The sequence below is a fragment of the Zootoca vivipara genome, chromosome 1 (assembly GCF_963506605.1).
Source record: "Zootoca vivipara chromosome 1, rZooViv1.1, whole genome shotgun sequence".
Classification (NCBI taxonomy): domain Eukaryota; kingdom Metazoa; phylum Chordata; class Lepidosauria; order Squamata; family Lacertidae; genus Zootoca; species Zootoca vivipara.
Window position 1 is genome coordinate 86310641 of NC_083276.1, and position 13638 is coordinate 86324278.

At 43.6% G+C, this 13638-nt stretch overlaps 1 protein-coding gene across 12 annotated transcripts in view; it reads left to right on the forward strand.

The window, feature by feature from the left end:
- TNS1 (tensin 1) overlaps positions 1 to 13638 on the forward strand; it is a 183103-nt gene that overhangs the window by 75942 nt on the left and 93523 nt on the right. For 10 of the 12 annotated variants that reach the window (XM_060278393.1, XM_035128113.2, XM_060278394.1 and 7 more), the window contains 8 exons: positions 598 to 769; positions 1519 to 1569; positions 3299 to 3421; positions 6687 to 6751; positions 7976 to 8059; positions 9271 to 9383; positions 11675 to 11735; positions 13061 to 13136. In XM_060278393.1, coding sequence (XP_060134376.1) covers positions 598 to 769; positions 1519 to 1569; positions 3299 to 3421; positions 6687 to 6751; positions 7976 to 8059; positions 9271 to 9383; positions 11675 to 11735; positions 13061 to 13136 — 745 coding nt within the window. The remainder of the gene's footprint in view (positions 1 to 597; positions 770 to 1518; positions 1570 to 3298; positions 3422 to 6686; positions 6752 to 7975; positions 8060 to 9270; positions 9384 to 11674; positions 11736 to 13060; positions 13137 to 13638) is intronic. The other 2 variants (XM_060278387.1, XM_035128147.2) reach the window with 1 other exon arrangement.

Consider the following 13638-nt stretch of genomic DNA (forward strand, 5'->3'; position numbering starts at 1 on the left):
TCCTTGGTTGGAATTATTCTCACAGCTGTCTCACAGATTTCATTCTCCGCATTTTGCACCGGTCATCCTGCACGATGGAACCATATTCTGCCGCGCAGTATTCCAGTGAAAGAAAATCTCAAAGAGAATGTTGAGAATGGTGTCTCTCTTCCTGGGAGCCACAGTATTGCCTTATTCCTAATAAATGTTCATAAGCACACATGATGATTTAATTAAAATCTCCATGGAACAACTGCACTTTGAAAAACGTTCAGAAGCCCACTTGAAACACCCTGTGAACGTCCTCTAAAGTTGTCAGCAGAAGCAAAGTGAAACAAGTTTGTGTATTTATTACTGCTAATAATAGTAATTTATTAATCACCCTCCACACAATTGTGTCATGATGATGTGCAATAAACAAAAAAAACTGGGGGAAAACAGCTGATGTATTTCAAATAAAACTAACACAATACAGAACAGATACTCATGTCAAAGACCCATTTTGGGAAGGCCTGCTGGGGGAAAATGTATCCAATGGTTTCTGGAAAGGGCAGATAGTGGGCACTTATCTTTATACCTCTCTGCCATTGACGGTTTAGTTGCTTCTCTTTGCCCTAGGAGCTTGAGCCTAAACCAGGCCATGGAGGATACTTGTGAACTGGACCTGGTGTATGTCACAGAACGGATCATTGCAGTCAACTTTGCAAGTTTGTCGGAGGAGCAGACCTTCTCTAGCAACCTGAAGGAGGTGGCACAGATGCTGAAATCCAAGCATGGGGACAGTTACCTGGTAATAAGTGTGGGATATTTTAATTCATTTTTACTGTCTTCAGAAAAATGCTGGGAGCAACTGCATTCTGTGAGCATTGGATTCTGACATCATTAGCTGTATTCTATTTCCCCCGAATGCACCATATCAAAGAAGTCTAGACTTTCTTTTGTAATTGGTCTAGAGACCTAACTCATTTTCCTGGTCATTGATGAAACCCTTCTTTTCTGATTTCTACTTTTAAAAATTTCATTGTGGTTTTGTGTCACAACATCTCTAAACCCCTTTCACCATAGACAACACTGCTGATTCTGTCCACTGGGTGGTATTCAACTAGGATTTACTCAAAGTAGACTTAGTTATGTTCATTAATGGCAATGGGTTTACTCTGAGCAAACCTTACTTGAATGCTACTCATTTTTGTTGTTAACGTAATGCTGGCGGCTTCAAAATCCCGAAAGCCCACCTCATTCTCAAATCCATTTCATTTTCCATTCCAGTAAATTGCAGGAAATATATGGGTGCCTAAGCAGCACATGGAGATGATGATGATGATGATGATGATGATTTACAGCTCATGCTTGCAATTCTAGGAAGAGGAAGCACATGTGCATGTGTGTGTTTGTGGTGGTGGTGGGGGAGAAACATGTCATAGCCTTGGTATCTTGTAGTTGATGCTCCCATTCAGTTTCCTATCATATTGTTGCCCACGGGCCTCCACCTCATCAACCAACTCATCTAACCTGCTTTATTTCTTTCCCATCCACTAGCTTTTTAACCTGTCAGAGAAGAGGCATGACATCAGCAAGCTCCATTCCAAGGTAAGATGGAGAATCATGTTTTTTGGTGGAAAGGGTGATATCTATGGCAGGCTGGGGAAGAAAACTCTCCCGATGATACCCAGGGTCCCTTCCAGCTACTGTATATAACTCTATGAACCTAAACATGCTACAGTTCAACCCCCAGATCTACTTCCCCTCAGTTGTATGTAGTTTTTGGCTCTAGGCTTTAGTCTCAGAGGGGACTGCCTGAGTTGTTCCTGTTCTGCTTTTTGGAGTTCCCTCTAATGCGCTGCTCCTTAAGCCTTTTGTATGTGTACTTCTCTCTGCATGTTTGTTTTGTCCACTAATCCAACCATGCTGCTGCTGTCTTTGGTTGCCAAAGAAGCTGTTCATCCATCCAAAGCCAGGCACAGGGCTGAAATACTTCGCCTGCCTCTCTGCTCTGAAGGAACAGCTAATGTTGTAGGTTTGCCACAACATGTATCAAAGGACAGTGGCAGCAGGTTGATATCGCTAGGTTGGCAAGTTGTAGTCAGGCGGGGAGCCAGGGGAAAATAGCAACCTCCTAGAAATTTCTGGGACAGAGATAGGAAGTGGTTTCCTTCTGCAAGCAAAGGCTCTAGCTTCACTGGTCAGAAATCACAGCAAAGCAAAAAGATGAGATACAAGTATTGGAAATTGGGATCTGAATGCAATCTAGCATTTACCGTATATAAGCTTTTGATGGTGTTCAAAGTACTTCATCTAAGCAATCTTTAGAACAACCCTGCACAGTAGGTCAATATCCCCCTGTTTCAGAGCAGGGTAGAAGCCGAGGCTGAGATAATAGTGGCTTGCCTTGTGAGCTCCTGGCAGAGGCAGTCATGCTTGTAGTCAGCATATGAGTATGCACACATTACACAGGGACCCAGGTGGCGCTGTGGTTAAACCACTGAGCCTAGGGCTTGCTGATCAGAAGGTCGGCGATTCAAATCCCTGTGACGGGGTGAGCTCCCGTTGCTTGGTCCCAGCTCCTGCCAACCTAGCAGTTCGAAAGCACGTCAAAATGCAAGTAGATAAATAGGAACCGCTACAGCGGGAAGGTAAACGGCGTTTTCATGTGCTGCTCTGGTTTGCCAGAAGCGGCTTTGTCATGCTGGCCACATGACCTGGAAGCTATACGCCGGCTCCCTCGGCCAATAATGCGAGATGAGCGCGCAACCCCAGAGTCGGTCACGACTGGACCTAATGGTCAGGGGTCCCTTTACCTTTTACCTTTATGCACACATATTGTAGGATGGACAATTATTCATCAAATGAAGGTTGTTAGCATTGGTAGTTCTGTATGCCTTTGCAAAGTATGGCCTTTGCAAAGTTCTGCTGGAAGCTCTTGAGATGTTCTTAAGGAATGTGCTCAGAGCTCCCCAACTTTCATAGCTGCCAAGTTATCCCTTTTTTAAAGGGATTTTCCATTATGCTGAATAGGCTTCCTCGCAAGAAAAGGGAAAACTTGGCAGCTATGAACTTTCCATATAAACCCAGCCTCAAAACTCTGTAAAGTGGATTATGCCATGAAGTACTATGGGAATTTGTTGTCCTCTCATGCTGCCTCAGAATCTTGTGCCTGAATTGGGCTAGCCTCATCCTGCCTTTAAAACTAGGATACCTTTGTGCAATAGGAACATCTAACCAAAAGTGTACCAGGGGAGGGATCTTCATCTTCTTTAACAGTTTCCTTTCTTCTTCATCTACCTCTTGCTTGGAAACCTCCGCTCTCCTTCTGCCACAGGTGCTGGATTTCGGATGGCCCGACTTACACACACCTGCCCTTGAGAAGATATGCAGCATCTGCAAGGCCATGGATACGTGGCTCAATGCTGATCCTCACAATGTGGTGGTTCTGCATAATAAGGTGAGAGAGAAGCGAAGGAGTTTTCCCTGCAAAGTTTCCATGTGGTTCCCTCCTCTGCTTAGTAGGAAAGGACAGGATAGGTGGCTGTGTGAATGACAGCCATTTATTTTTCACTTCTGTGTGTGTGTGTGTGTGTTTTGGGGTGTGTGGGGGTTATTTGGTTGTTTTTATTTTGATTATATACTTTCTGGTTTTATATTCTGATTTTATTCTGTGAACCGCCCTGAGACCTCCGGTTATAGGGCGGAATAAAAATTCAATAAACAACAACAACAACAACAACAACAACAACAACAACAACAACAACAACAACAACATTTTAACCTGGCATCTGAAACTTACCAGGGATAGTGCCCACCTGATTTTTAATGGGAAGGAATTCCCTAGAACTGGGCCTACTACATTGGAAGGCATGTGTCCTCATTGCCATAATTTGTGCTTCTGGTCTATGGGAGACCATTAATACGCTCCTCCAGATCATCTCAGTGATTGGCTTAGGACATACAGGGTCAAGCAAGCTTTAAGGTATCCATTGCCTAACTTTTGCAGGGGTTTTGTTCATTAGTGCAACCTGGCCTAGTAGCAAATGGGAAAGAAATTCCACCCTCCCTTTAGCAAGCCTATGACCAACACACATGGCCGGACTGGCAATTGAATTTTATTTCTCCATGGCAGCTGAGGGTAGTAGAATGGCTTCACAGAAGGCCCATGCAGGCTGTGTGGTGCACACAGATCTCTCCTGCACACAGATCTCTCCTGCAGCACCTCCCTGCCCTCATCATCTGTCTTTCTCTGCCTAGTGGTAGGACCAGCCCTGACGCTGCTGGTATTGCATTAATGATTATATTTGCATTGTTGTTATATTTGGACATTTTATTCCTTTCATTGCTTATGTATGAGGATGGGAGAGTGTTGTTGCTTACAAAAGGACTCTTGATCTTTTGTTCAGATCATTAAACTTCAGTCAGAAATGCAAGCAGTGGAAAAAGGAAGCAGTTTTCTTCTATGCCTGTAATGGGAATCAGAAAGTATAATGGGTATAAGAGTATTGGAAGGATAGTATGGGAGTAAAGATGGGAGTTGGATGGGGATTAGGTATTTAGCAAGTTGTGAAAGGAGAAGGAAGCATATCTTTATAAATCACTATCTAGACTGTGATGAAAATGCATATGGATTTGATATGCATCAGATAACTATGGAAGATCAATCAAATACCTTTTAGCTGATAGTTTGGGGCTTTCTACTGCCTTTGGATTTCTACTGTTGGTGGTGTAGTCCTCCTTTGTTCTGAAATCTGCATGGAACCTCTTTGGAGAGATTGCTTGAGATTTTTAGAATGAGGTGCCATGAGTATGATGATGACATCCAACTCTGATGGCTTTTTCAGATGTGATTTTCCTGGGTTTAAAAACCACAATTAAGCCATGAAAGTCTGTGGGGCCTGCACATTTTTCTCTCCCTTTCTCTCCCTTGATCCTGGTCAGTTTACATTGCAGTTGCACATCATGTCTAAAATGGGGAAATATGACTTAATGCCAATTTATTAACCAGGATCTTAAAACCAAATCAATCCAGCAAGGTTATTGTTTTCCCCAGGCCATTTGGGTGTGCGATGCAATTTATCTGCCACTTCAGTTTTTATTTCAGTGCTTATTTATGAGTTTGGTCCCTTTTTATGTTTTTGCTGTATTGTATTGAATGTTACTGTGTTTTTATGATGTAACCTGCTTTGGATTGATCAAAACACACTCTGTGCGCAGTTTTAAGTACAACGGATAAAACAAAACAGACCCTGACAACAGATTCAGAGTCATACTAGATGCAACAGGGCAGCCATGCTTATTTGTGAATCTGCCCAGCTTGCCTATGGAGCAGGATTGGGGTGAAGCCCATTTTAAAAATTGAAACAGAGTGCATAGATGAGGGATGTTGGTGCTAACTTCTCCCCAATGTACTTCCTTGTCACCACTGTTCCTTTCAAGCTTCCAGCACTGGAGTTGAATTGAGAGAAAATTGTTTGAAACACAGCTAGCTTATGTGGTACCCTCCAGGTCAGGGTGGTCCAATACATGGCCCAAGGGCCCTCAGCAACATTTGACCCTTGCGCTGCCTTCCAGCGAAGTGCTGGGTTTTGGGAAAGAGGTGTGAGGGCTCTGATAGGGTCCTAGAGTCCACTCCTCCTTCCCAAAGCCTAGTTAGTGTTTCCCAGCTTTGGGAAGGAGGTGGGAGGATTCTGGGACCCTGCCAGAGCTTTGTACCTCCTTCCAAAGCCTGACATTTCCCTTACCTGGCTTTGGAAAGGCAGTGCAAGGGCTGGATTGGGTGGGTGGGGGTGTCCCTGGGCTCCGTTGGGAGGAAGACTGGACTATAGATAGAAATAATAAACATAATACCCAATGGCTTCAGGGTGAAGCAGATAGGTATGCACAGATCTCCATTAGCCACTGTAATACATCAGCTTTCTCATTTTAAAATAGTTCCCTGGTTAGACATTGAGCAATTTGTGTTTTGAGGTGTGACAGTGGGTGCACCAGTTTCCTCTGAAAAGCCTTTTCTTCACAACGTGGAGATTGGGTTTATGAGAGGATGCTGCAAAATCAGAGCTCTCTAGATTCCCCACAGGTCAATTGGTGTCAAAGGGAACAGCGACATCTATTGACCAGTCTTTCCTTCCTGGTGGAAAATGCATTGTAAGGAGTAATCGAGAGTGAAGCGGAATCAACCAGCCGGTTTCTCCCTGCCAGCCAACATAACCTTTGATTCTTTTAATTTCCAGTAATAGGCTGCCTGGTCTGAATGGAGCCTGCTCCTCTCAAAAGCCTGGACATATCAGTAGGACATTGTTCCATGGAATGCTTGAGAAATTAAACCTTTGCAAATGCCGATATGAATTGACCTGATTTGGACCTTCCGGACCAACATGTAGATTGGAACTTAATTACCCACAGCCTTTCATGTTTCCTGAATGTTTTGACAGAGTTCTTGGAGCAAAAATGTAGCAAGTTACATTTGCAAATTTTGAGAGAAAACACATTTTTAAAATAGGTATTTAAATGCAACTTTTGGTGTGACTTTTTAAATAAAAAGAATGCAGAGTGATGTGGAAATAAGTGTACATAGGCAAAACCGACATGGAATGGATATTGTTGTTTTATTCACTTTGGAGAGATCAGACCTTTTAGTGGAAATGGATAGCTGTTTTCTCTTTTACAAGACTTTCTTACTGCTCACTCTAAACCACTTGTTTTGCTTATGTCTTCTGCAGGGGAACAGAGGCCGGACAGGAGTAGTCATTGCTGCCTACATGCACTACAGCAACATTTCAGCCAGGTAAGAGAGCCTCATGCTGTGTTGCATGAGGGGTAGGGAAGACCGTAGTTTTAGTGGTGAGAGGTAAAGTGGAAGAGGGAACAGGCTATTCTGGAGTCTCTGCAACTTTAGCATGTCTATTTTGATCATAGCAGTCCAGAAAACAACCTTGGAATGTACTTTCCTGAAGCAAAGTCCCAGATCACCCATCCTAATACAGGCACTCCAATCGTGCTCTCGTGTCACATCAAAGCTGGTGGTGATTATATGCACTTCTGTGATGCTGTTCTATAGAACACAAAATACCGAACGGGAAATAGCTCTTGTCTGGCCATTCTTCTGTGAGTGGGAGAAGTTTCCCACAGTGCTTTGACTTCTGGAGAAAGCCTTTCTGTTTGGTTTATATGGGAGCGAAGGGCCCCAGTGAAGCTTCCTGGTGGCCAATTCTCCAGGGTATGAGCTTGAAGGGAGGTGGCCAGAGAGAGTGACTGGAGGGCAAGGCCAACAAAGAGGGATGAAAACATGCACTGGGGCTGCTGAGTTGGGGTGCAGAAGCTTTGATCTTCTGGGTCTCAATTTTTTGGTCCCAGAGGGGTCAGTGGAAAGAAAAAAGTTTGTTATAGTTAGGCTGATATCACATTTCCTGCTGTACAAGTTGAGGCAGAATCTCCAATAAGTGACAGTATTATATACGCACTACACTGGAGAAAGAAACATAAAGCTGTGATATATGAAGATGCATTGCTCTACTGAGGATTGGCTTATTGCATCAGTACCTCAATTGACTCATTGCATCAATACAGTCAATTAACTTATTGATAGGATGCCTGGAAATGTTAGCATTTCTAATTTGAAACCAAACATTTGGCAGCATGATAACCCATCCCATGCAGGTCTATTCAGAACCCCCACGGAATTCAATTGGATTTGTTCCCACTTGGGTGTGTATAGCCAACGTTGTGCCCTCTGTATGTTGTTGGACCGCAGTTCCCATCAGCCCCACTCAGCATGACCAATAGGCAAGGGTCAAAGGACTCCAGCAACATATGGAGGGCAGCATGTTAGCTGACCTGGGATTGCAGCCTGAAATCCCTATCGAAATTCCCTATATCAGTTATTGGGGAAGAAAGCAGAAACCTCTCCTTACTTGGGGCCCCTCTCACCCTCTGCCCCCAGCTCAGCTAGGAATGTTTCCCCTTTTCCCATTGAATATGTCTGTGCCAAACACTTTTCTTTATTCCACAGTGCAGACCAAGCTCTGGACCGGTTTGCCATGAAGAGGTTCTATGAGGACAAGGTGATCCCAGTGGGGCAGCCATCGCAGAAGAGGTTAGTCTGGAGGGCAGGCTGGTGAGGATTTGCCCCCTTCTATTGAGTGTGGGCTGTGAGCTTCATGGAACAAACTGCTTTTGCTGTGATACATTCAGAATGGGTGTCTTTATGGCTATCATAGTGTAGATATCATGATGTTTCTCATGATGTTTCTCGTGTTACAAAAAGACACTCTGTTTTGTGTTGAATTTCTGAAAGTAAGATACCTATTGGGCCTGCAGTGTATTTTCAGTCAGTTTCACTAGGTGGTGCTGGAGCCAGTCATGATGAGTATTTGGTTTTTAATGGGCAAATGTTCCCCTGTCTTGTAGCCACTACCAACATCTCAGCATGAGTTCTCCTTTTTAAAGGGCATTCCAGCATCAAAATATGAACTTTTGCGTGACATAATACAAATACATTTTTCATGTCTGAAAACAGTTGCCTGCAAAAAAAAGTGGAAGAGGGAACGAGTCATTCTGCTGTAGACCCCTGAAGTAAAATCAGAACTGAGTAGTTAACCATTGGCATTCTAGATAATGCATACAGAAGAACTGAAAAGACTTAGGTCGGCACCTCCATTTGTTGTTCGGAGGTTCCCCACTTCTGGGTAGCCTAGAAACAGAATGTGGGCATTTGATTGGTTCTCCTGGTGCTATTGGGACTATTTCCAGTGGCTCTGTTGACTACAGAAATATGTCTAGGCACCCAGGTTATGTTTCTAGGTTAGCCAGAAAGGGAGACACCAGGACTGCATAAAGCAGCCTTCTTAACAAGATGCCGTCCTTGCGGATGCTATACTACAAATCAAGATACCTGTCCAAGCCCAGAACTGCACTAGCAAGATTTGACACCAAATGTAAATCTGGTTGGTACTCCAGAATATTAAGGCTAAAATGAACCAAACTTGTGCCAACAGCTGTCAGGCAGATTATTCAAAAACGGGCCCTACAGTGCCGAAAGCTAGGGAAGGCAACACACTAATTCCAGACAAGTTCTGCTGAGCAGAAATCTTTCATGCCAGCTTCTGAGATATCTTAATAAAATCATGCACATTTAAAAAACAAGTAGATTTAGAGACTTGTGACTGAGACCTTAGTATACATCACTATGAGAGAATTACCCAGTTTAACAGACTGTTTGCAGAGGGCAACTTTTTTTCATTGAATCATTAGTCTTTTAAGAGGCTCCAACTAACCTCCTGACTACTATTGTGGTTCCTTCCCTAGGTATGTCCACTACTTCAGTGGTCTGCTGTCTGGCACCATCAAAATGAACAACAAGCCCCTCTTCCTGCATCATGTCATCATGCATGGAATTCCCAACTTTGAGTCTCAAGGAGGTAACTGGCCTTTTCCAACCCAGCCGACATCACGCAAATATAGCCGTCGCGAGGCTGAAAGATAACAATGAGGAATCCCATAATTTGTAATTCTCACTATAGACCGACAGATACAGAAGAACAAAGTGATAGTGTATTCAGTAGATAGAATAGACTGCACCATTGTAGAATGCAGGGTGCAGATCATGTTTTTAAATGTCCTCCTCCATTGCAAATTTCTTGCAGGCAGAAAGCCAAATCAAGGAAAGGGCACATTAGGAACCATTCTCCTTGACATGCTAGTTTTCTGTTTGCACGGATTTCTTTTTCTTCCTTTTTTATCTGGAGGAGGATTCAGAAGTGGTGTCCTACAACATGCCTAACCTGAAGTTGTGCAGTCTGTTTTACCACCTTATACTGCAATACAATAGGGCCAGTCACAGCCACAACTGTCTTCCTTTAACCCATTGCTCTTGCTCTCAGCAGCTTATTTTGGCAGCTTCTGTTGGTTTTATCACATGGAATTGGAGCAGATGCTCTCACATGTTCCAAGTCAGCTCAGATTCATTCACCCACTTGCAGTAAAATCCATTTTAACATCCTCAGGCCGAATGTTCTTGTAGTTATTCAATTCCAGCTCAGGATGTTTGATAAGAGCACAAGAACAGCCCTATGTAATTTCCAGTGTTCCCTCTACTTGTGTATCATGACCCTAAGACACTGCACAGCAGTGGAACAACAGTTTTGTGTCACCTTAAGTTTTATTATGACATAAACTTGTATGGACTAGAACCTATGCGCAGGGCAGTCTTGAGCAGGTCGGGCGCCCTGGCGCTGAGGGGCGGAGATCGCTCCGGTGCCCCCGCCCTCGTAGGGCGCAGCATGGTTTCTGTGCGGCTTTGCCACGCAGCGCCCCGCCTACCGGCCCGGCGCCCTATCACACCACGCCACCGGGACTCTACCTAGAGCCGGCTCTGCCTGTGTGTCAGATGCATGAAATGTAACATTTACTTGGCAGGTATGTATATGCATATGGGGGAGAGATTGTAAGCAGTGAGATCAGAAGGAATTGAAATAGGAAATAGTGCAGATAGTGACAATTCAATTAGAGCTAGAATGCCTGCAAGATCAGCATGGCTACTCTTTACAACAGCAGTGCTAGGTGATAAAACAATCCACTTGACAACCATGCTAATTAACTTCTGTAGAGGGGAAGGAAAACATCGTCTCTATTCAGATCCAAATGAACAGAGCTGAACTTCCAAAATCCATATCACCCTAATACCTTTATTAGGCCAATTAGAATGCCACAAAACAGTATGCAAGCTTCTGACTTATCCAGATCTATTCATCAGCTCATGGTAAACAGAATGGGGATAAAGAAGAGAATATATCTGATCACAGACTTAAAGCAGAATGTGGGAGGCTGTAGTGGAAGTTCAAATGAGGCTTTGTTAGCTGCTATGCAGGTTAAGGTTGCACCTGGAATTTTGTGGCAATTTGGTTGGCCTAATAAAGGTATTCCTCTAATAAGGATTTTGGGCTTTCCCCCATGAGCCAACATTGTTATCTTTTCTTATTGTGTAATTATTATTACAATTTCTGGTTTCTCCTAGTTACTTTGACTGTGCTGAAGTCCCCCCCCCCCCCAGCCCTTGCTGTTGCTTGTTTATATTATTTTACTGTTTTTATTGTACACCACTGATATCCCTAGGGAGAAAGAGTAAAAGAATGATGATGTCAGGCAGTTTCATGATGGAGCCTCTTGTTTTTCAAGAACTGCCACTTTAAGATGAGTTGCAGAGTGTCCTGGCAGATTGAAAAGTTACTGTACTGGGTTATATTACTGTTTTGGATGCCAGATTTGGGTCCATTTATTCTTTAGCATAGGAACTGATACACACACGGTACCCCAAGAGTCTTCTTTGGTTTTGCTGCAACAGTTGTAAATCGTCACAAGAATGGGGTGATCCATTCTGTGACACCAAGGCCCAACTTTCAGCCGTCTAAGGTTTATGTGGTCCTACAACCCAGCACTTTAGGTGAAGCTAGGCAGTACATTCAGGGAGATACCTGAACCCCTTATGCCTCCAAATAAAGGAAGTGCCTGCTGTTTGTGCTGTGTGTGTTTTTCCCCCCAGGGCATCTGTCAGTGTCACAGACCAGGTCTTGTTGGCTGCAGGGTCATTGGGAAGCTCTCCTCCAGGCGAGACTGTTTGTCTTGGCCTCTTGCTGTTTGTTTTCCCTTCTCCAACTAATCTCCCTGACTAATGAAGGTCTTTTTCTCCTTGTCTCTGATTTATGTTTCTTAGGCTGCCGGCCCTTCCTCAAGATATACCAAGCTATGCAGCCTGTCTACACATCTGGAATCTAGTAAATATTGCCCTGGAGTTGGCATTTCTTCTTCTTCTTTTAATTTCCAGCACTCACGTTTCCCCTCCGTTCCTTTCAGACCATTGGGGTGGGGACTCTGTCTGAATCTTGGGTAGCGGTGGGATCTGGGAGAGCTCTCATTGCACATCATTTGTGCTTTGCTCTAACCTGCCTTGCCAGGAACCTGCCAAGAAAACCGTAAAGGAGGGAGATGGTCCCTTCCCTAAAGACCTATTGAACTGCATAGGCATAGCAAAGGGCAGGAGAAGATATTACAGGCATACTATCACCCATGAGAGCAGCATTTAAGACCCTCTGCATGTGACACTTAATTTTTCCTCCATGTGGGAAAAACATCATCTACTAAGCAGCCTTTGGTATGTCTGCAGGGTTAAACTGTTTTCAGCTCAGTATAACTTTTCTCCCAAGGAAGGTGGCAAATTATTGTTCTATGAAACAGCTACAAGTCTTAATTGGCTATTATTATTTTTTAAAAAATGACTACCTATATGAGTTTTAACTGAGGGCTTACTTATATTTAATCACTTAAATATAAAAGTGCATATTTAATAAATCTACACTAAAACTTTAGATGTGTTTTATTCAAAAGGAAATCTGAGATGGAAAGAAACTCAGTCTTCAATACCTTCTTTTTCGTTTTCAAATCAACAAGTGTGTCATCCAGTTTTAACATCACCCATTAAAATTGGTCCTGACTGATTTTTGACCTGTGAAAGCTTTGGTTGATTCATGTACTGATTGAATCGCTGGTTGCAGATGATTGGATGAGCTGAAAGAGTTCTGTAAACATTTGTCTAGACATATGCAGCACTGTAGGGAAGGATTAGTACCTGTTTATGGGGTAGCAGCTTCCATATTAAGAAACTCAGAAGTGGAAGTGCTGAGTAGATCTGAGTAAAGGAGGTTAGGAGTGTGCAAACTAGTCATGTTAAATTCTGGCCGGGACAAGATTTTGTGAAGATCATCTGGCATGCAAGCTTTCTCATCAGAAATTTTATTATGGAAGCTCCTCATCCATAATTTTGCTGATTGCTATAGGTTGTCTTGCATAATTGACATGTTCATAGTGCTGATCCCCTGTTCTAATCTCTCCAGATAAGACCAGAATAATTCAGTGTGAGTGGCAAAGGAACTGTAGCCAACCAAGGCAGCCCCAAACTCTCACGCTAGTTGGCTCTCCTCTGTTCTTCTGTCCCAATTTCCTGTTTAGATCTGCCCTGAGTAGATGAGGCTCCTATGTGGACCCAGCGTTAGGGAACAGCATCCCAGCTGTCTTTGCTTAACTTATTTCTTCTTCTTTGTAGCAACGTGCAGGGGGACAGTCAGACCAGCATCTGCATCACTATAGAGCCTGGACTTCTCTTAAAGGGAGATATCTTGGTAAGAGTAAAACATAGCTGCTTAGTTTGTTAGCTTTGTTTCCATTTTCTGCCATTGTGGGGCTTTGGCTCACTCGATTTAGCAAGGAATGAGAGAGAAACGAGTTCTGTTCACATTTCAGTTCATGCTTCCTGAACCAATGAGGCTGCATACACACCATACGTTTAAAGCACATTCCTCTCTTCACCAAAGAAACCTAGGAACTGTTGTTTACTACTCACAGAGCTACAAGTTCCACCACCCTTATCAAACTCCAGTTCCCATGATTCTTTGTGTCTGTGTGCTTTGAATATATATATAGTGTAGGGACGTGGGTGATGCTGTGGTTTAAATAACTGAGCCTCTTGGGCTTGCCGATCGGAAGGTCGGTGGTTCGAATCCCCATGATGGAGTGAGCTCCTGCTGCTCTGTTCCAGCTCCTGCCAACCTAGCAGTTCGAAAGCATGCCAGTGCAAGTAAATAAATAGGTACCACTGCAGTGGGAAGGTAAACGGCGTTTCTG